The following is a 17,244-nucleotide window of genomic DNA, read 5'->3' on the forward strand; positions in this document are numbered from 1 at the left end:
CATGACAACATAAAAAATGTTATCACTTATTTTTTTTCTACTCTTGTGCGTTAAACGGGCAAGACGATAATAGTATCTTCTTTCTTACTTAAAAGCAGTTAACAAAAGACAGTAGCAATAGTACACATAGTTTTGAACTCGCACAAAAAAATAATATAATACTCTCGAAAAATTTATTACTTGATCATAGTCTCACGGCGCACCGACACGTGGTGCTTCAAAGACCTTCTCCGCTAGTGAGTGATATATAGAAATTCTGAACTACAACGTGATGGTGTTCCATGAGCGTTGGATAATCACTTGTTTTGACATCCTGCTGTCACGTGAAGGAGAGGGTGTGCGAATGCGCGCCTCAACCTCGAGCAAATAATCTAATAAAAGAAAGATAATTGTGCTCCGGTCTCTCTCTCTCTCTCTCTCCCTCCCTCTCTCTCCATTTCCCGCTTCACGAAGCCCACAGGCCACTACCATTCCGATTTTGGATTTTTTAATCCACCGCAACAAACCTCTGCAACTCATCAACTCGCACGGAATTCATGATTTTCTTCGCTGTTTTGCTCCGCTCCTTCTGAAAACCAACAAAGTAACGGCACAATGGCAGCTTTCAGTGCTCTGTCTATCTGTCCGTACAGATTCTCCTTTCCGCCAAGCCCTAACAACAGTCGCATTTTGTGCTCTGTCGCCTCTCCTTCTTCAATGGGTACGAAGACGTCGAACTTATCTACAATTACCTGTGGAGTGTTTTGGTCTCATGGAAATACTACTATATTTTTATAACTCAGCTGTCCGGCCAGCTTACGCTTGCCTCGGTTAATCACTGAGAGACCAATTCTCAGCTGTTTGAGAGACAAATTCTAATGTTCGTGGCTCCATTTAAATCCCCGTCCACTAATGAGTCCGTTGAAATACCGATGGGCTTCAAACTTACCGAGTTGAGCTGCTCGCGAGCAGCTCGTGGCTTGGCTCGACTCATTTAGTACACGAGCCAAGCTCGCTCGAGCTCGAGTTTTAGGCTCATTTACTAAACAAGCCGAGCTTGACACTCAAAAGCTTGGCTTGTTTGCACAGGATTGGCTCGTTTAAAGAGGCTAGAGGCTTGTTAAGTAAATTAGTTAGGTTGAGCTCGTTAAGGGTTCGGCACAGATCGTTTTTAGCCCTACGAACGAAGTCCATGCGACTAACTTAAGTTAGTTAATAGTAGATAGGACCTAGAAAGTTTCGAACTTGAGACCTAAACAGGAGCAAACCTCTTAAGATGAGTTTCCCATAAAAGCCCGTCTATAGCTTATGGTTTTTAGACAAATTGTTTCCGCTATTTGGTTTTTTAGTTGATGCATGCGAGGAGAATAACCTGTCTCGAAATCCGTATTTTTTTTGTGAGCTTTAGACCGTCTAGACCGTCTATTCTGTTTAGACAATCAGGGAAACTTGGCCTAAGTCTAGGGCTTTGACCACCAAGCCAACGGGTTGGTCACATGGAGAATTTGACGCTCTATTTGGATATTGAGTAAGTTAGAATGGGAAAAGAAGAAAGGAATTGATTTTTGACTATTAAGCGTCATGCTGTTTGTCAAATTATGCCTGTCTGGTTTCCAATATAATGTAAAATCAGCTGGGGTTAATGTCATACATTCACTTGACTGGAGGTTGTATCTCTATATGTTACAAGTAATAGGATAACACTCCTAATTTTAATGGTTTTTCCTCTTCCCCTAATTGGCATATTGAAGCTACATTTCAATTTTATTTTTAGGCCTTGTTTTCTGTTATGTAATCGCAATTTTTAGCAAGGGTGATTGTGCCATATGTTGCAGTTGTCGACCATTTTTCCCCCTTAATATCATTTTCGTTTAAAGCACATTGATTGCAAAGCATCTACTTTGTTTGTTAAAACTCACCTTCCAATGTGTTTCCAAGTTTGTTTTGTCTCCTTGTTGCATAGATATACAATAGGCTTGTGGGTCTCATGCACTGATTTTAGGTACGCATGATCGTAATGTACGTCTTGAAAGATCAAGAAGATTGGAAGGGCGTGGGAAAAGCATGGAAGACTCCGTTCAGCGCAAGATGGACCAGTTTTATGAAGGCTCTGATGGCCCACCTCTCCGTATCCTTCCAATTGGTGGCCTGGGTGAAATTGGGATGAATTGCATGCTTGTTGGGAATTATGATCGTTATATTCTGATTGATGCTGGTATCATGTTTCCAGAGTATGTATCAAACTAGTCTGGTTTGCACATGTCTCGCTAGTTGTAGCTCAGCGATCATTTTGCTACATTTCTGGCTTGTAAACAATCCATTAAGTGTGGATTGCCTGCCTCTTTTATGATGTTTTTGCAGTATATATATTTTTGTCTTGTTTTTAGTGGCGCTATGAAGGACTCGATGCATTATTTTATCTACGCTGTGTCAATTTTTACTTTGCCTTCTTTCTCTGGGTCTCCTGTACAAATTCAGGATCCAATACTTCGTTTTGCAGTCAAGTTTCCTTCATACACTTTATTTTCCAGCTTTGGATTGTTTTGGTATGCATTAAGTTTTTGTATGAAACTATGTCTAACCCTGAGGTGTTGTATAATTAAAAATTGCCCAAAATGTTATGGCAAACTTAGCTTCTTCCCACTTCTTTCGTGTACATTGACTGACCTTGGATCATGTGTTGCCTTACATTCAGCTCCGATGAGCTTGGTGTCCAGAAAATTATACCTGATACTACCTTTATCAAAAAATGGAGTCACAAAATTGAAGCAGTCATCATTACACATGGCCACGAAGATCACATTGGTGCCTTGCCCTGGGTAAAGTTTCTCTTCAGTCCCTTTTTGGATAGCAATGAAACATATATTTTGTGTTTCCTATATGAGATACTAAAGACTGGTACTTCACTTGTGTTTTGAATTAAGACATTGACAATACACCAGTAAGAGATTCACATCTCGATACACTTATGATCCGTTCGGTTACAAATGTTGTTGTGGTTGTTTTTAGTTCTATTTTAGCGTGATCAAGCTTTTGCACTTAATCTTCACATGTTCTATTTGTTGGAATCTCTTCTAGTCACTTTATCCAATTTGATTTGTTTTTTTGTAACTCAAAAAAATAAAATGTCATCGTTGCTTTTTGGATATCTTTTTTTGTGGCTTATATTGTGGTCCTCTTTGGGCGAAGGAGAAAACAATAAAAACATGCATCTTAAGGTCTCCAGGCTATCTCTGGTTCTTAGATTGGCCAGAATATAAATTTTCAAGCTATAAGTGGGTGCCTTTAACCTCCCTTTGAATTCCGGGTATGACACTGTCCAACATTTTTCTTGCTTCAACGATGAAATGGTCTTTCTGCTAGAGTAGTTATCCCCTTTGTTTACTGCCTTTTTCCTTTTAATGATCTTAGATTTTATTTTGTTTCTCATAGTTTCTGCTTAAATTAAGTGCTCTGAGCAGGAGTTCTATTCTTGGTTTATTGCCCTTTCCCTCTTAGTGATCTTATATAAACATATTTTTTGTTTCTCACCATTTCTGCTTAACGGATGTTCTCTGAGCAGGTTATTCCAGCATTGGATTCCCATACACCAATATTTGCCTCATCCTTCACAATGGAGGTATGCTCCAAAAGGTTTCAACAAATTATTACATCATTGTTTTTCTAGAAAGCAGGGAATGTTAGTAGACAGTAGTAACATTAGATTGTAAATAAACCAACATATATTCATATGCATGTGTGTGTATTTGTACACCTTTAATCTTGTCGGTTACAATGTGCATCTTATGCAGAAATGTTTGTAAGCATGAGATTCATTTTTGTTCCTTCTTAGTGAACATGAGGACATGACTACATATTCATATTCAGCTAATGTATTCTTTTTATTTCTAGGATAAGGTAGGTTTTTGTGCAGTGCAGCGGTGTAGATATTACAGCCATTGGCATGCCCCTTCAACCATTTTGAACTATTTCAAAGAGTAACTAAGGAGGGAGATTGGTACATTTATAGTTAAAGTGGATTTTATATGCGGTTATTGGTGAACTAAAAATAAGAAGACATCCTTACCGCATGCATGTTGAACTAGACACTGATAGGTTGGGGCCGTTGGGCGCATATGCAATACCCATACGCTGAGTGTCACCTTTTCTTGTGACCTTTTATGCTATGACTATATTAGTACGGCCTGTATTCTTCAGCTGTTGAATTGTGTCTAGTTCTTATACATTTGTCCATCCATATGAAATGCTAACATTCTTGTTTGTGAACAGCTCATCAAGAAGCGTTTGAGGGAGTTTGGGATGTTTGTTCCAAATAGGCTTAAGATACTTAGAACAAGGAGGAGATTCTGTGCCGGACCATTCGAAATCGAGCCTATCAGGGTCACCCATTCTATTCCTGATTGTTGTGGATTGGTTCTCCGATGTGCTGATGGGACTATACTTCATACTGGGGACTGGAAGGTATTCTATTATTTAGGTTCCAAACATTGTCTCAACTGCCTTACATTCACTTTTTTTGGGATACATCTGCAATCCATATTCAACAGATTGACGAGTCACCATTGGATGGGAACGTTTTTGATCGTGAAGCACTTGAGGAACTCTCAAAAGAGGGTGTGACATTGGTAAGTCTGCTGATATCTGTACCTGATACTTATTATTTAGACTAAATTTGGTAAAATCCAACGATACTTGGCTTTTAATTTGAGGAATATAGTTGGTAAGTGGGTTTTCTGGATACCGTGTCAACGTACATTTGCAGTAAAGAATTTATCATTTTGTTTCATTGGTGTAGTAACTTTGTGGAAAAGGTCCTTCCTTGTTTTCTAGGGCGGATGTCTCCAAATTAAATTGTGAGCTCCGTGTACTAAAAGAACACCAGTTTCATTTCCTTCATAGCTTGACTTCATGATTGCATTGAGTTGAAGAATGTATCATTTTTGTTTGATTGGCGGAAAAATTATACTTCCTCTGTTTGTCCACTTTGAGACTTTTAAATGAATCAAGTTCCCATAACTTTTTAAGAAAAAATGAAGGGTGAATGTTGGAAAGTCAAAATTTTCTAGGTGTAATCATTGTGTTCCCTAAGAAAGTTGGATTTCCAAAATTAGACAAACAAATTGGGGCAGAGGAAGTAAGAGAACATTCCGTTACTGCATTAGAGGCAGGGAAATCCTCCTTCCCTTATGTTGCAAAAGCTCCTTCCTCATCTATAGTGGATGTCTCCAAATGGCACTGTGAAGAATGTATCAGTTTTGTCATCGTGAACTAACAAAACAACACCTAGACTCATTCCTATTATTGTCCATCGAGGGACACCAGCTTTTGTCGTTATGCGTGGGTCCCGAGGAATTACTGTTTTATCTTGGTTCAGATGGTTTTCAACATTGATTTAGGATTTTCCTCATACTTCTTAGTCTACAATGTTGCTGTGATTAGTCGTCGTCTGTTTTTTCCATTTTCCAATATATTGGTGATCCTGAAGATTTTGGTTTTCCAGTGGGAAAGGATCTTGTTCTCAACTCCTTGGAGTTATTTCGAGTTTTGGAGAAAGCTGCTGCTATCTTTTTTCTACATCTACCAATAGATGGCCTGCAACATGTTTGAAGGAGAAGCTTCTGGAGAGAGATGGGTTCTTTGGCATGTAGCCACATTACTGTGCATCTCCATTCTTCTTTTTTGGCTGACAAAAAGAAAATTTTCCCATAAAACTATATGATATGATTTCTCGCTTGCTCAGGTGTCTTGCACTTCTGCTGTTTTGGATAAGCTACCAGTTGGAGTAGTCCCTCTGTTTGCATGCACTCGCTTATGTCTCAACTCCTATCAACAAATTAAAATTCTCAGCCAATTGTTTTGAGAATAATTGAACGAAACCTTATTTCATCACTGAATTTTCACATCTGTCACAGATGATGAGTGACTCCACCAATGTGCTCTCACCTGGAAGGACAATCAGTGAAGCTGTTGTAGCTGATGCACTGTTGAGGCACATTTCAGCTGCTAAAGGAAGGGTAATTACTACACAGTTTGCATCAAATATTCATCGACTTGGAAGCATGAAAGCTGCGGCTGATTTAACTGGCAGAAAGTTGGTGTGTTTACTCTTGTTTCTCTGACCTTATACAACCTTTTCTTGCTTTTGTTGTTTAGATCTTTGCATCTAAGTAATTTGGAGACAGTTGATGTTGTCGACATTGGTAGGTATTTGTTGGCATGTCCTTAAGGTCATACCTTGATGCTGCATGGAAAGATGGAAAGGCACCGATTGATCCATCAACTCTGGTAATGACCTTACCCGTTTTTTCTTCACATACCAATTTCCCTTTGCGTGGTGGTTTGCTTTACATTTTCCTTTCATGTATTTTCTTGACGTGATGAAACTGTAGAAGGAAAAAAGTTCCTTGAAGATTCAGATTTGAAACTGGGATATTGCTGACAGACATGTAGGCCTATTTGCGTCAACATAACAGTTCTTATTAACATAGTAAATAGCCCAAAGGCTTTCTGTTTTACCAAGGTGATTTCAATGCCCATTTAGCCCTAATGATCTCGAAATGATAACACAGCTTGAGACCCAACCTGGAATTGTATGTTTTTCTTGTTCAAATCTTTGAACAGATCTGTACTGTTGTTGCTTGAGCATCAGGATCACGAATAAGCTAACCCATTCCCATGAGTTTGGTTAGAATTGCAACCCTCCTTCCTTTATTTGAAGGAACCACAGGTTCAGTTGTAGGTATCTACAGAGCTGCGGATGCTGCCGAGGCTTGACCTACTGTAAATGTGTAATTTTTGTACATGTGACCCTTTAAGGAGGGATAGAGAAAATGCCTCGCTTCCGTAAAATATGATATCAGTGAATTTTATTGAACTTGATTTTGTGTTTCGTCTCCTGAATCAGCTTGTTGTGGGACTCATGATGCAACTTCGTTCCATTGTCTGTTTAACATGGCTGCACGCAGTTTAAATGTCCTTATCTGGCATGTACAATTCCTATGAGACAAATTTACATTTCAATAAAACAAAATTTATGTGAAGTTGGCAGCTGCAAAATCATAGTGCAAGTGTGTAACACTAAATGTTTCTCACTCCACCCGTTATGCATAAATTTTGTTGTAATTTCATGATGGTTTCCTTTTTCGTCCACTGTTACAAGTCTGTCTATGCTGATTATATAGGTACAAGCTGAAGACATTGATGCTTATGCTCCAAAGGATTTGCTAATTGTCACTACTGGATCTCAAGTACGTCTATTTGAAGGATTTGCAATGTTGACCTCAGTTGCATTATTGGACTGTTGTGGCTTGACTTCATTTCCGTTGTGTCAGGCAGAACCTCGTGCTGCACTGAATCTTGCATCATATGGAAGTAGTCATTCACTCAAATTGAGCAAAGAAGACATAGTTCTGTACTCTGCGAAGGTAAAGAAAATCCAAGTGCTGCATGCAATGGATCTCTCTCTTTCTAACCCACCTCTTTTCTTTGTGGGCAGACTTGTGCTAAATTAGTTGTTATATTGGAATGATTCTTATTCTGGATTGTACTCCACTTCTCATAAGGTGTTATTCTGAATTTATTTTCTGATTCTTGTGCAAACGTCATTTCCCCCCTTCTATGTTCCATTGTTCATGCAAAGATGGACAATTTGAGAGATGAAGTTGATTTGTGTGGTCTACTTGCTCTGTGTGTGTGTTTAGTTTGAAGACTATTGAGTTGCTTGAGTGCAAACTGGATGTCGTTACTTGTTACTTTCTAGGTTAGTCTTATTTTATTTTGGATTGCCCTAGTAAAGACGAATAAAGGATTCAGATTTAGCTTCTAGTTTAATTGTGGTTTACTACGGGCTTTACTATGTGGGTTTATTGAAATTGTTTTGGACATACTATTGGCTTTGTTCAACTTGTTCTTCTTCACCTTTTAAATCTACAAGAGTAACTGAGATTCACTCATTTTTCTTTTGCTTCACACTCAGAATGTTAAATTATTAATAATATATCAAAGAAGTATTTTCACTATAGTTGATTGTCCACATCTGTGGGCAATCACTGATATGTCTCTGTATGTTAAGATTGTTTACTTGTTTCAATATGTTTAGATTGCTTACTTGTTATATCTTTCAGGTGATCCCTGGTAATGGCACCCGCGTAATGAAAATGCTTAACCGTATAACGGAGATTGGATCAACTGTGGTAATGGGAAAGAATGAGCTGCTGCACTCATCTGGTCATGGGCATCGTGAGGAATTGGTAGGTCTTTTTATTATTCAGGTTCCTCTTCTTTCTTTCTGCACTTAAAGTTCTCTGTTTGTAAATTTTTTTTCATCTGTTGTTCCCTTGACACTTTAGAGCTCATGAGATTAAGAAACAAAATGAAACGCTGACACTGTATGATCATCACCTCATCCTTCTGATTTGAACAGTAATCATATGAACACTGAAATATTTCTGTGGATGTAGTATTTTGTTTTGTCATCATTTGTCTTTGATGTTAGCTGTCTTTAATGTTATCGGTAGTCTAGTGACTCTAATCTTTTGGCCTTTTAGGGTTTGTTTTTGGTTGTTAGAGTTGGCATATCTTTATCCTTTTCTCTTTTAACACTATCTTTTGCAATACAACCAGTCTTAGATTTTTCTCTTTATCGCCAACTAATTTGAACACAAGGAATTGGTTCCTGGTGAAAACAACTAATCAGTTGATTATTGTACTTGTCGATGGTTGTGAAATCTATAGGCTCTTGTTGCATATTATTGGTTTTGATTTCTATATTAATGAGATGCCCTATAACCTGATGTACCCCATGCATCTTTCCTTTGAGTTTGTTGTTGTCAAACCTCGTAACTTGTTTTTGAAGAACAAGTTTATTTTTGAAGGAGGAAGTACTGAAGATTGTGAAGCCACAACATTTTCTACCGATCCATGGAGAACTCTTATTCCTGAAAGAGCATGAATTACTAGGAAAATCAACAGGGATTCGTCACAGTACTGTAAGTTATTACTACTTTCTTGGCATGATTTGCTCATTACTTTTTGAGAATCATTCTCAGTAGCAATTGATGAGCCTGTATTTTCTGGTTCTTCCGAATGAATCATTACTTGATCCTCTTTAAAATGCATTTTTGCCTTTTCGAACCAGCTTAAGGTAATATGATGGGCGTTTTTAAATGCCACAAAACTGAAATTGCTAGGCTAGAGTGTAATGCTTCTCTCTTTCTCCCCTTTGATTGGTGGCCTTACTATTTACTATGGCTGAATGAGTTAGATTCCACTTATAGAATCTGAAACCTACTAAAGAGTGGAGAAGCTCAAAGAGATATTCAATCAGGACTGTTCAAGTATAATCTAACATTCTGACTTCTAAGCTTCCACTGATGCATGATTTGTGCGGTATTATGCGGCCAGACAATTAAATGCAACGGAAAGAATGAAGGTGTGGATAGAGTCAAATTGAATATACTCATTCAGTTGAAATTCTTTGCTTTGCCTAACAAAAGGAATGTTTCTTGTGGAGCTTAGGGTTGGAGTAACCCGATTTTACCGGTATATTGAACACGGTGTTGATCAAGGTTCAGATTTCAGAAACTTTTGATCATACAACAAACATAATAACTTTCTTAAATGTCGATATCTTCTCACATTTTACAAGACCGAGCACTTGTATTATAGCCAGGATTGAGTTAAGAAATTGTCTCTGCCGGGCTTCAGCTTGGAATCACGTCTTGAAGTACACATTTTTCCTGGAATGGAAAAGGGCACGGGGCCTGGTGCTGTTCCTGCAGTTTGAGGTGCAGTAGGTTTACTGGGGTAAACACGTTACCTTTGGTTTCATTTATATAAAGGGTCTGCACCCGTGACTTGTTTATAGCCTTTAGGTCTTTGAGTCAGACTTGCTGGGACTGAAGTCCCATTTCTGAAACATTTCCTCTTCCCAGAGGTGGGGAACTATTTATTGGACCCTTTTTCTGCTGCTGAGGTGCATCATGTCTACTTCTGACACGGGTTTTTCCCACTTTGAGTATCACAATAACATGTCACTGTTGGAAAAGCAGTGTTGTATGATTGATTGCATGTGTATTACATGCAAAATTATGTGTATAAGGGTGTAAGGAACTTTCTTGGGTCCTAAGTTTTGGCAACGTGCCTAATATACCATGTGATGATATGCTGGGTGCATAACTTCTCAGGTTATAAAGAATGGAGAAATGCTTGGGGTTTCACATTTGAGGAACAGAAGAGTGCTGTCTAATGGGTTTTTATCACTAGGGAAGGAGAATTTACAGGTTTTTATCCCTTTCTCTTCCCCTTTTTCTTCGCTTATTTCCCACTATGATACATCTTCCTCTTCCAAGTTTAACTCCGAGAGAGATGATTCTATTTCTTTGCTTTTTTCTTTTTTTTTGGCTTTATTTTAGGGCAAAGTCTTACATAGATTTGCATGCACTTCTCCATGAGTTTTACATCTGACATTACCTATTATGGACAATTTCACACCAATGAATTTTGTTTAAGCTACTTGCTTTATACTTTTGAAGCTAAATAAGAAAAAGGAAGAAAATATCAAGTTTTTTACTTGTATAAAACAGCTAGACTTCCATATAATGCGTATCAGAGCCGTACATCGACTAAGAGATTTTTATACATAATGCATAACAAAATATAATGCTAATATAATCCTTTACTTATCAAAAAAGAAAAGAAAAGAAAAAAGTGCAACAAAATATATGTTAAATGTTACTTTTTAGTTATTTTTATCTTATTGGTTTTATTAGAAATGAAACGGTTCGTGAGATGGTAGGTGTAGCACCTATAGAGGAGAAGTTGAGGGAAAATAGGCTAAGGTGGTTTGGGCATGTCTACCGTAGACCAGGAGATGCAGTAGTTAATAGAGCGGATATGATAGTTTTGGGTAGCAGGGGTAGACCTAAATTGACATTAGATGCCGCTGTGCGCAAAGATATGAGTATAATGGGTTTGTGTGAACAAGTGGCCCTTGACAGAGCTCAATGGAGGAAAAGGATTCATGTAGCCGACCCCAAGTGATTGGGACATAAGGCTCGGTTTGGTTTATAAAACAGCTAGACTTCCATGTCAACAGCTAGACTTCCATATCATTCTTTGGGAAGAGTAAATATAGACTTTGACAACAGAAAACAGAAAGTCAAGTAAAAAAGACATATAGGAATTGGCCAAATGAAACAATAGAGTACTGTCTCCCACTTCGGTAGCTGTACCGGGCTGAGTGGAAGCCGGAGGGCTTATAGATGAAATCATATTTCAACTAATCGCTTTAAATCGAACGTTTGAAATGGCTAATAGGTGATTAGCTATCAAATAAATAAATAATAGATTATTGAATAATACCCATACAAAGAGTTTCGCTCATAGAAGAGATGAATGCCAGTATTGTAGTAGTTGATTCTCTCTATTACTGTCCTATCGTCCTGAAGCAACCAACTAATCGAGTTTTGAACTGCAGTTGATGTATAGCGATGGTAATAAAGCTTTTGGTACATCCACCGACCTTTGCCTTGACGAGAGACTAAGAATTGCACTGGACGGTATTATAGTGGTCAGGTAAATGTTTTGGATTATTTGCAGTCAAACAACTTCTCATACTTCCACATATAACGGCAACCTTTAACTCTTTCTGTTGCAGCATGGAAATTTCACGACCTCAAGATGCTGATGGCTTGGACGAGAAATTAAAAGGGAAAATAAAAATCACAACACGTTGCTTGTGGCTTGACAAAGGAAAGCTTTTGGATGCCCTCCACAAGGCTGCCGATGCTTCACTCTCTGGTTGTCCTGTAAATTGTCCTCTAGCCCACGTGGAAAGAACTGTGTCCGAGGTTTTGAGAAAAATGGTACGAAAGTACAGTAGTAAAAGGCCAGATGTCATTGTAATTGCTTCAGAAAATCCCGAAGCAGTTCTCCTTCATGATCTGGACGCAAGGCTATCTGGTGAATTGCGTGTTGGTATTGAGATGTCAGATGGTCATCCGAAAAGGAGACGACCAACTGAGATACAAGAGGAAGATGGCAGCAGCAGGATCCATCCATTAAACAACACACAACAAGAATTATGTATGTTATACCCCATCCGTTTCCCTTTTGTTCATATTCTCATGTATACATGCATAAACACATGGTCACATACCAATAGTAAGCACAGAAATCACTTGCCAGTGAACAAAGATGATAGTTGACTTCTTGACTGTTTTTTATTGAACTACTAAGCCTTGTCAATAGGGTCCAGTCTGGTTCAGATCCGATGGTTCTTGACTTCTTTCATAGTAGTGATCCCACCAATCAATTTTCCAGTCTTTCCAACTCCAAGGACTATTTGTTTGCCTTCTCTTTTAGCTGTGATTTCAAAGAACTTTTCTATTTCATATGCCTCCTGTGTGTTCATTCCACCGGGTGGATTTTGTGTAGACCAATATAATGTTATTCACTTAAGCTGGCTATATTATTCTCGAGTGTTGCTATATGTACCGACCACGGGGAGGGAAAACGTACCGACGGCCGCCGGCGGGCCGTCTCCGGCCACCGGACGGTCGATCCGAGCCGTTCAAAAATTCTAAAAAATAAAACCGAGGGGGTCAACGCGGGAATCAAGGGCATCCGAGGTGTTTAGGGTGCTTGATCAAAGCACCCTTTTTTCGTGTATATATGTATGTGTACATATATACACGAAAAAAGGGTGCTTTGATCAAGCACCCTAAACACCTCGGATGCCCTTGATTCCCGCGTTGACCCCCTCGGTTTTATTTTTTAGAATTTTTGAACGGCTCGGATCGACCGTCCGGTGGCCGGAGACGGCCCGCCGGCGGCCGTCGGTACGTTTTCTCTCCCCCAATGGTCGGTACTCATAGATTTTTCGATTATTCTCTCTGTAAGAAGGCTTCTGTAAGCATTATATCAACATATGCTTTACCTGTGACCACATATGTTCACATTTGGTTGAATGGATATGTAAATTAATTTCAGCTATATATTGACATTGTTCCTCAATTTTTCTGTCTACAGGTGAACGTATTCAAGATGAAAGACTGCTATTTGAGGAAGCCACGACTTCAGGTTCTGAGTCGCAAGAGAAGCCTTCTGTCAATTCCGAGTTAGATGATTTCCGGAAGTCATCCATACTATCATCACCGACTGGTCTGGTAGTAGAAGATAGCAATGGTTCTATTCCACAGGAGGAACATAGGGAGAAGAATGCGAAAGAGAGTGAGGTTCATGACTGCGTTGAAATTCCGACATCAGGATTAAAATCTTCTGAGCCTGCAAAACAGAACAAGTGGACACCTGATGAGGTTATGAAGCTAATTGATATGCGTGGGCAACTCCATAGCAGATTCCAAGTTGTGAAGCGGCGAATGTCTCTTTGGGAAGAGATATCTTCGAATCTGCTGGCTGATGGGATTAATCGAACTCCTGGGCAGTGCAGATCTCAGTGGACATCTCTGGTTAAGAAATACAAGGTTTGTTTTCAGATCTCAACTTATTAATACTGGGGGGTTGATTGTGTTATGGGCTGTACAAGAAATATCTTTCTTCTCCATGCACATATGTGGTTAGAAGGTTTTGCATCTTAATTGAAATTATGAAGTACTTAAGTTTCACTTTCGTGTTGATCCAAATGACCCATTTTCTGCAATTCAAAATCTCAACTCTCCTAAGTCAAGTAATAAGTGGAGAGAAAACTTATTGGAAACCGTGCTGAGAGAGAAGGGATGGCTCTGGGAAGTTGACAAAACCGTAATCTCTATCGGACATTAACCCTGAAAGAAATGGTATTTGAGCCCTTAAATGTTCAACATCCGTGTAAGAGATATAGTATAGATGTTGTTGTGTACATTTATTTTAGATCAGAGGCCAGTTGTTTTTGAAATTGATAGGGACTGCGAGCAACACTGCGTACAGGATTGTATATCCCTACTTATATTCACATGTACACACGGATGTGTTATGTAATGTATCTGCATGAAAAGTATGGGCTGCCTAATTTGGTGCCTTGACTGCATTACTCTGTTGTTTTCTTAATTTACTGATGGTGACAATGTTATTTATCTGACTGCAATGTTTTTTTCGAAACAGGAAAGCAAGAGTGACGAGCAAAGTAAGAAAAGCTGGCCTTACTTTGAGGACATGAACAAGATTTTATCTGATTTGGAGGCACCAGCAACATGATGATCGGTAAACTGGCAGAATCGGTCGCTTGCCTAATTCTTTTTTGAAGAACTTTCGTCGACCAGAGGAGCAGCTTGAATGGTAATGGCTAACATTGATGGTGATTTTGATTCCATGACCAACACACCATACGTATCCAGGAGGAGAATTTTGTATCGCAAAGAATGGACGGCACACAACAAGTTGATGCATTTGTAGCCTTTCGGTCCTTTCAGTATGCCATTCCGTGATTGAAGTGTATGCGGTAGTTACGCAGAATGCTGTTGACAGTGATTTCATTAGCGACATGATTTGTGACCAAATGGGGAAATTTTGCATTGCCAAAAATGTATGATACACAGGAAATTGAGCCTTCAGGCCCTGTAATCATAGAGTATGAAATGCATATTTCCCCCTTTAAGTTGTGAGATAAGCTGCCAAATGCATGTCCATTGTCGGCGTTGTAGTACAATATGGATTTGGTTTTAAAAGTCAAATAGTAACTTCTTCTTTTTTGTCTTTATTTAAAAAGATTTTGCATTTGTTAGTTTTACGTCAAACTTTTGTGACTTATTGATTCGTCTCGGCAGAAGGAATCGGAAAAGTATAAAATTTTGATCTCGACTCATAATTTTTTTAAAACTGACGAAAAAAGTTGTCTTTTTTGACTTATTTTTGTTTCTATTCAAAAAATTATAAGTTTCGATCATATTTTTTTACTTTTCTGATTTCTTTCGATGAGATGAATCAATAAGTCACAAAAGTTTAACGCAAAACAAACAAATGTCAAAAAAAAATTTGAATAGAGACAAAAACATAAGTCACCGGACTTTTTAATCCAAACCTTCATTACTAGTTCAATTAACATCCACCTTAATTTTAAAAAAATTATTAAGATATTCACCGTTTATAAAATTTTCAATCTCAACTCCCCTCTCGTTCCTCCACATTGTTTTCCTCAGTAGATATATCCCTTCTTCCCCTCATTTTCCTTCTTATCCAGATAGACATCCAAATTAATTGAATTTATAATCTAAGTTCAAAATAATATTGATAAAAAAAAAATAGGACATTGATTTCTACACTCTCCTAATTGATACAAACACTATTTTTTTCGTCTTTTAGCAGATGAATTTACGAAACAATTCCTACATGCGTACACTTTTTACAAATTTCAGAGACTGTTCCATAAATTCAATCGCTAAAAGACAAAAAAAAGATGAGTGTTTGCATCAAATGAGGAGTGTATAAATCAATTTTCAAAAAATATTCATCACCCAACATGACGGAAGAAAAACAAAAAAAGAAAAGGGGTTTTCTAGAATACAATTATGTCATAATTTGTTACAAAAATTGTTTAAAGGATTAAAAGTTACAAATTAGGAATTAAAAAATTAGTTGTTACCCAAAAAGGCAACCAAGAGGGGGGAAAATAGGGTTGCTAAAGCCAATAAAGATTATCTCTAACAATCTTTTAATCAAAATAATATGAGTAAGTAAAAGAGAGAGAGTTAGAGAGATAGAACCCGATTATAGTGGTCCAGCCCGGATTTGTCCACGGTTCGGTCTAGTCCACTTCTCCTCAAACAACTACTTTAAGGTTTCTTTAATCTTCAAAAAGATTACAGTAAGTCTTGCGGGGGCTTACAACTAGGGCTGTAAACGAGCCGAGCAGAACCGAGTTTTACGATATTCAAACTTGTTTATTAAGTTTTTAACGAACATGAGCTCGAGCTCAGTGAAAACTTAACGAGTCGAGCTCGAGCCCAGCTGGCCTTGGCTTGACTCGAGCTCGAGCTTGTTCACGAGCCTTAACGAACCAACGAAAAATGTATATATATCCTCGCATAGGTCTAATAAAATCAAAAATATTTTGATTGTGAAGGTATATATCTTTCATTTTCCTATGGAGCGGGGGGTGTACTGATGTGCGTGGGCTCTCACTTCTCTTCGTTGACTAGAAAGTGGAAACAGAAAGAACAAATTATGAAATAACAATAAAAATTCCAAACTTAAGTATATATACCCCGGCTCGCGAGCCGACTTGAACCAAGCTTATCCTAGCTCGAGCTCAGCTCGTTTACAAAACGAGCTGAAAAAATCGGCTCGAACTCGTTCGTTTCACTTCCGAGCCGAGCTACTAACGAGCCCAGCTACGAGCAGTTTGCGAGCTACTCGGTTCGTTTGCAGCCCTACCCACAACAACATTATCCCCTATGTTTCTCGAGGAGCTAGTACAACCGCAAGAGTTTTCTCTGAAAACCTCTCAAAAACAATAACACCCAAATTCAAACCTGAATTTGGTTTTCTAAGCTTTCAAGTGTTTGACTCAAACACTCGCTTAGGAATTACAAGTATGTGGAGAAATTTGAAGCTTTCAAATAACAATAATCTCACAAGGTATATATGAAAGTGGAAACTCTTGACTTATACAAAATCTCTCCCTAGATAAATATGAAAGTGTTAGCTTATCTCTCCCTAGATAGATATGAAAGTGTTGACTTGATCTTTGGAGAATTTGCTCTTGCTTGTAGAGTGATATGTAACGCTGTAGCTTCAAATTCCCACTCATCAAATGAGTTTTTGAACCCTTATATAGCCATCCAATCTCCTACTAGCCGTTTAAAAAGTGATGGAACGGTTGGAAAGTTAAGTGGAGGAACTAGCTGTTGGAATTTTACTGATCAGCAGAAATTACTCTGACCGGTCGTCCGGGTGGTCGACCATCCGGTGGGTCATCCGGTCTGTCATCCGATGGTCTCCGAGTGTCACAGCTCTCTGTTCAGACAGCCGGTCTGTCAACCGGTTCGTCAACCTGTGGCTCAAAATTTCATCTAAATAAATCCATTAAAGTATGTATTAAGCTCATTAAATCTTTGTAAGATTTGAACTTTGAATCCAAGAGACTTTATGCGATGTTTTAGTTCCGAAATATCTTTGCGATAAATAATTTGAATTATGCCAAGGAATAAAAAAACACATCATCAAAATGGTTTATAGTGAATCTATCACTAAATCTCCCTCAATTTTAGGATATAGGAGAATTTTTCCCAAAAATGTCCTTTAAATGAATGCTCCAAATTCATTAGATGT

General features: G+C 38.3%; 2 protein-coding genes across 9 annotated transcripts in view; both read left to right on the top strand.

Annotated features, from left to right (window-relative positions):
- The window catches only part of LOC131311282 (UPF0235 protein At5g63440), a 46,136-nt gene that overhangs the window by 19,149 nt on the left and 9,743 nt on the right, over positions 1 to 17,244 (top strand). The window lies entirely within an intron of this gene.
- Positions 408 to 14,572, top strand: LOC131311278 (ribonuclease J). Of its 3 annotated transcripts, XM_058338652.1 has the most exons (17): positions 408 to 700; positions 1,982 to 2,210; positions 2,675 to 2,798; positions 3,542 to 3,598; positions 4,249 to 4,440; positions 4,527 to 4,604; positions 5,892 to 6,074; positions 6,184 to 6,264; positions 7,161 to 7,226; positions 7,311 to 7,403; positions 8,103 to 8,228; positions 8,853 to 8,966; positions 10,164 to 10,259; positions 11,456 to 11,553; positions 11,636 to 12,063; positions 13,009 to 13,463; positions 14,080 to 14,572. In XM_058338652.1, exons 1-17 carry the CDS (start codon positions 595 to 597, stop codon positions 14,170 to 14,172), a joined length of 2,619 nt encoding a protein of 872 aa, XP_058194635.1. In that variant the 5' UTR covers positions 408 to 594; the 3' UTR covers positions 14,173 to 14,572. The 3 variants fall into 3 exon arrangements, with proteins under 3 accessions (XP_058194635.1, XP_058194634.1, XP_058194636.1); XM_058338651.1 differs by having other exon boundaries at positions 7,161 to 7,403; XM_058338653.1 differs by lacking the exon at positions 1,982 to 2,210 and having other exon boundaries at positions 410 to 700.

This window comes from Rhododendron vialii, chromosome 12a, assembly GCF_030253575.1.
Source record: "Rhododendron vialii isolate Sample 1 chromosome 12a, ASM3025357v1".
Taxonomy (NCBI): domain Eukaryota; kingdom Viridiplantae; phylum Streptophyta; class Magnoliopsida; order Ericales; family Ericaceae; genus Rhododendron; species Rhododendron vialii.

Coding starts and splice junctions, on each gene's coding strand:
- LOC131311278 (XM_058338651.1), top strand. CDS start 595: ATGGCAGCTTTCAGTGCTCTGTCTATCTGTCCGTACAGATTCTCCTTT. Junction 701..1,981: donor CGCCTCTCCTTCTTCAATGG/GTACGAAGACGT, acceptor CACTGATTTTAG/GTACGCATGATCGTAATGTA. Junction 6,265..7,160: donor CGATTGATCCATCAACTCTG/GTAATGACCTTA, acceptor CTGATTATATAG/GTACAAGCTGAAGACATTGA.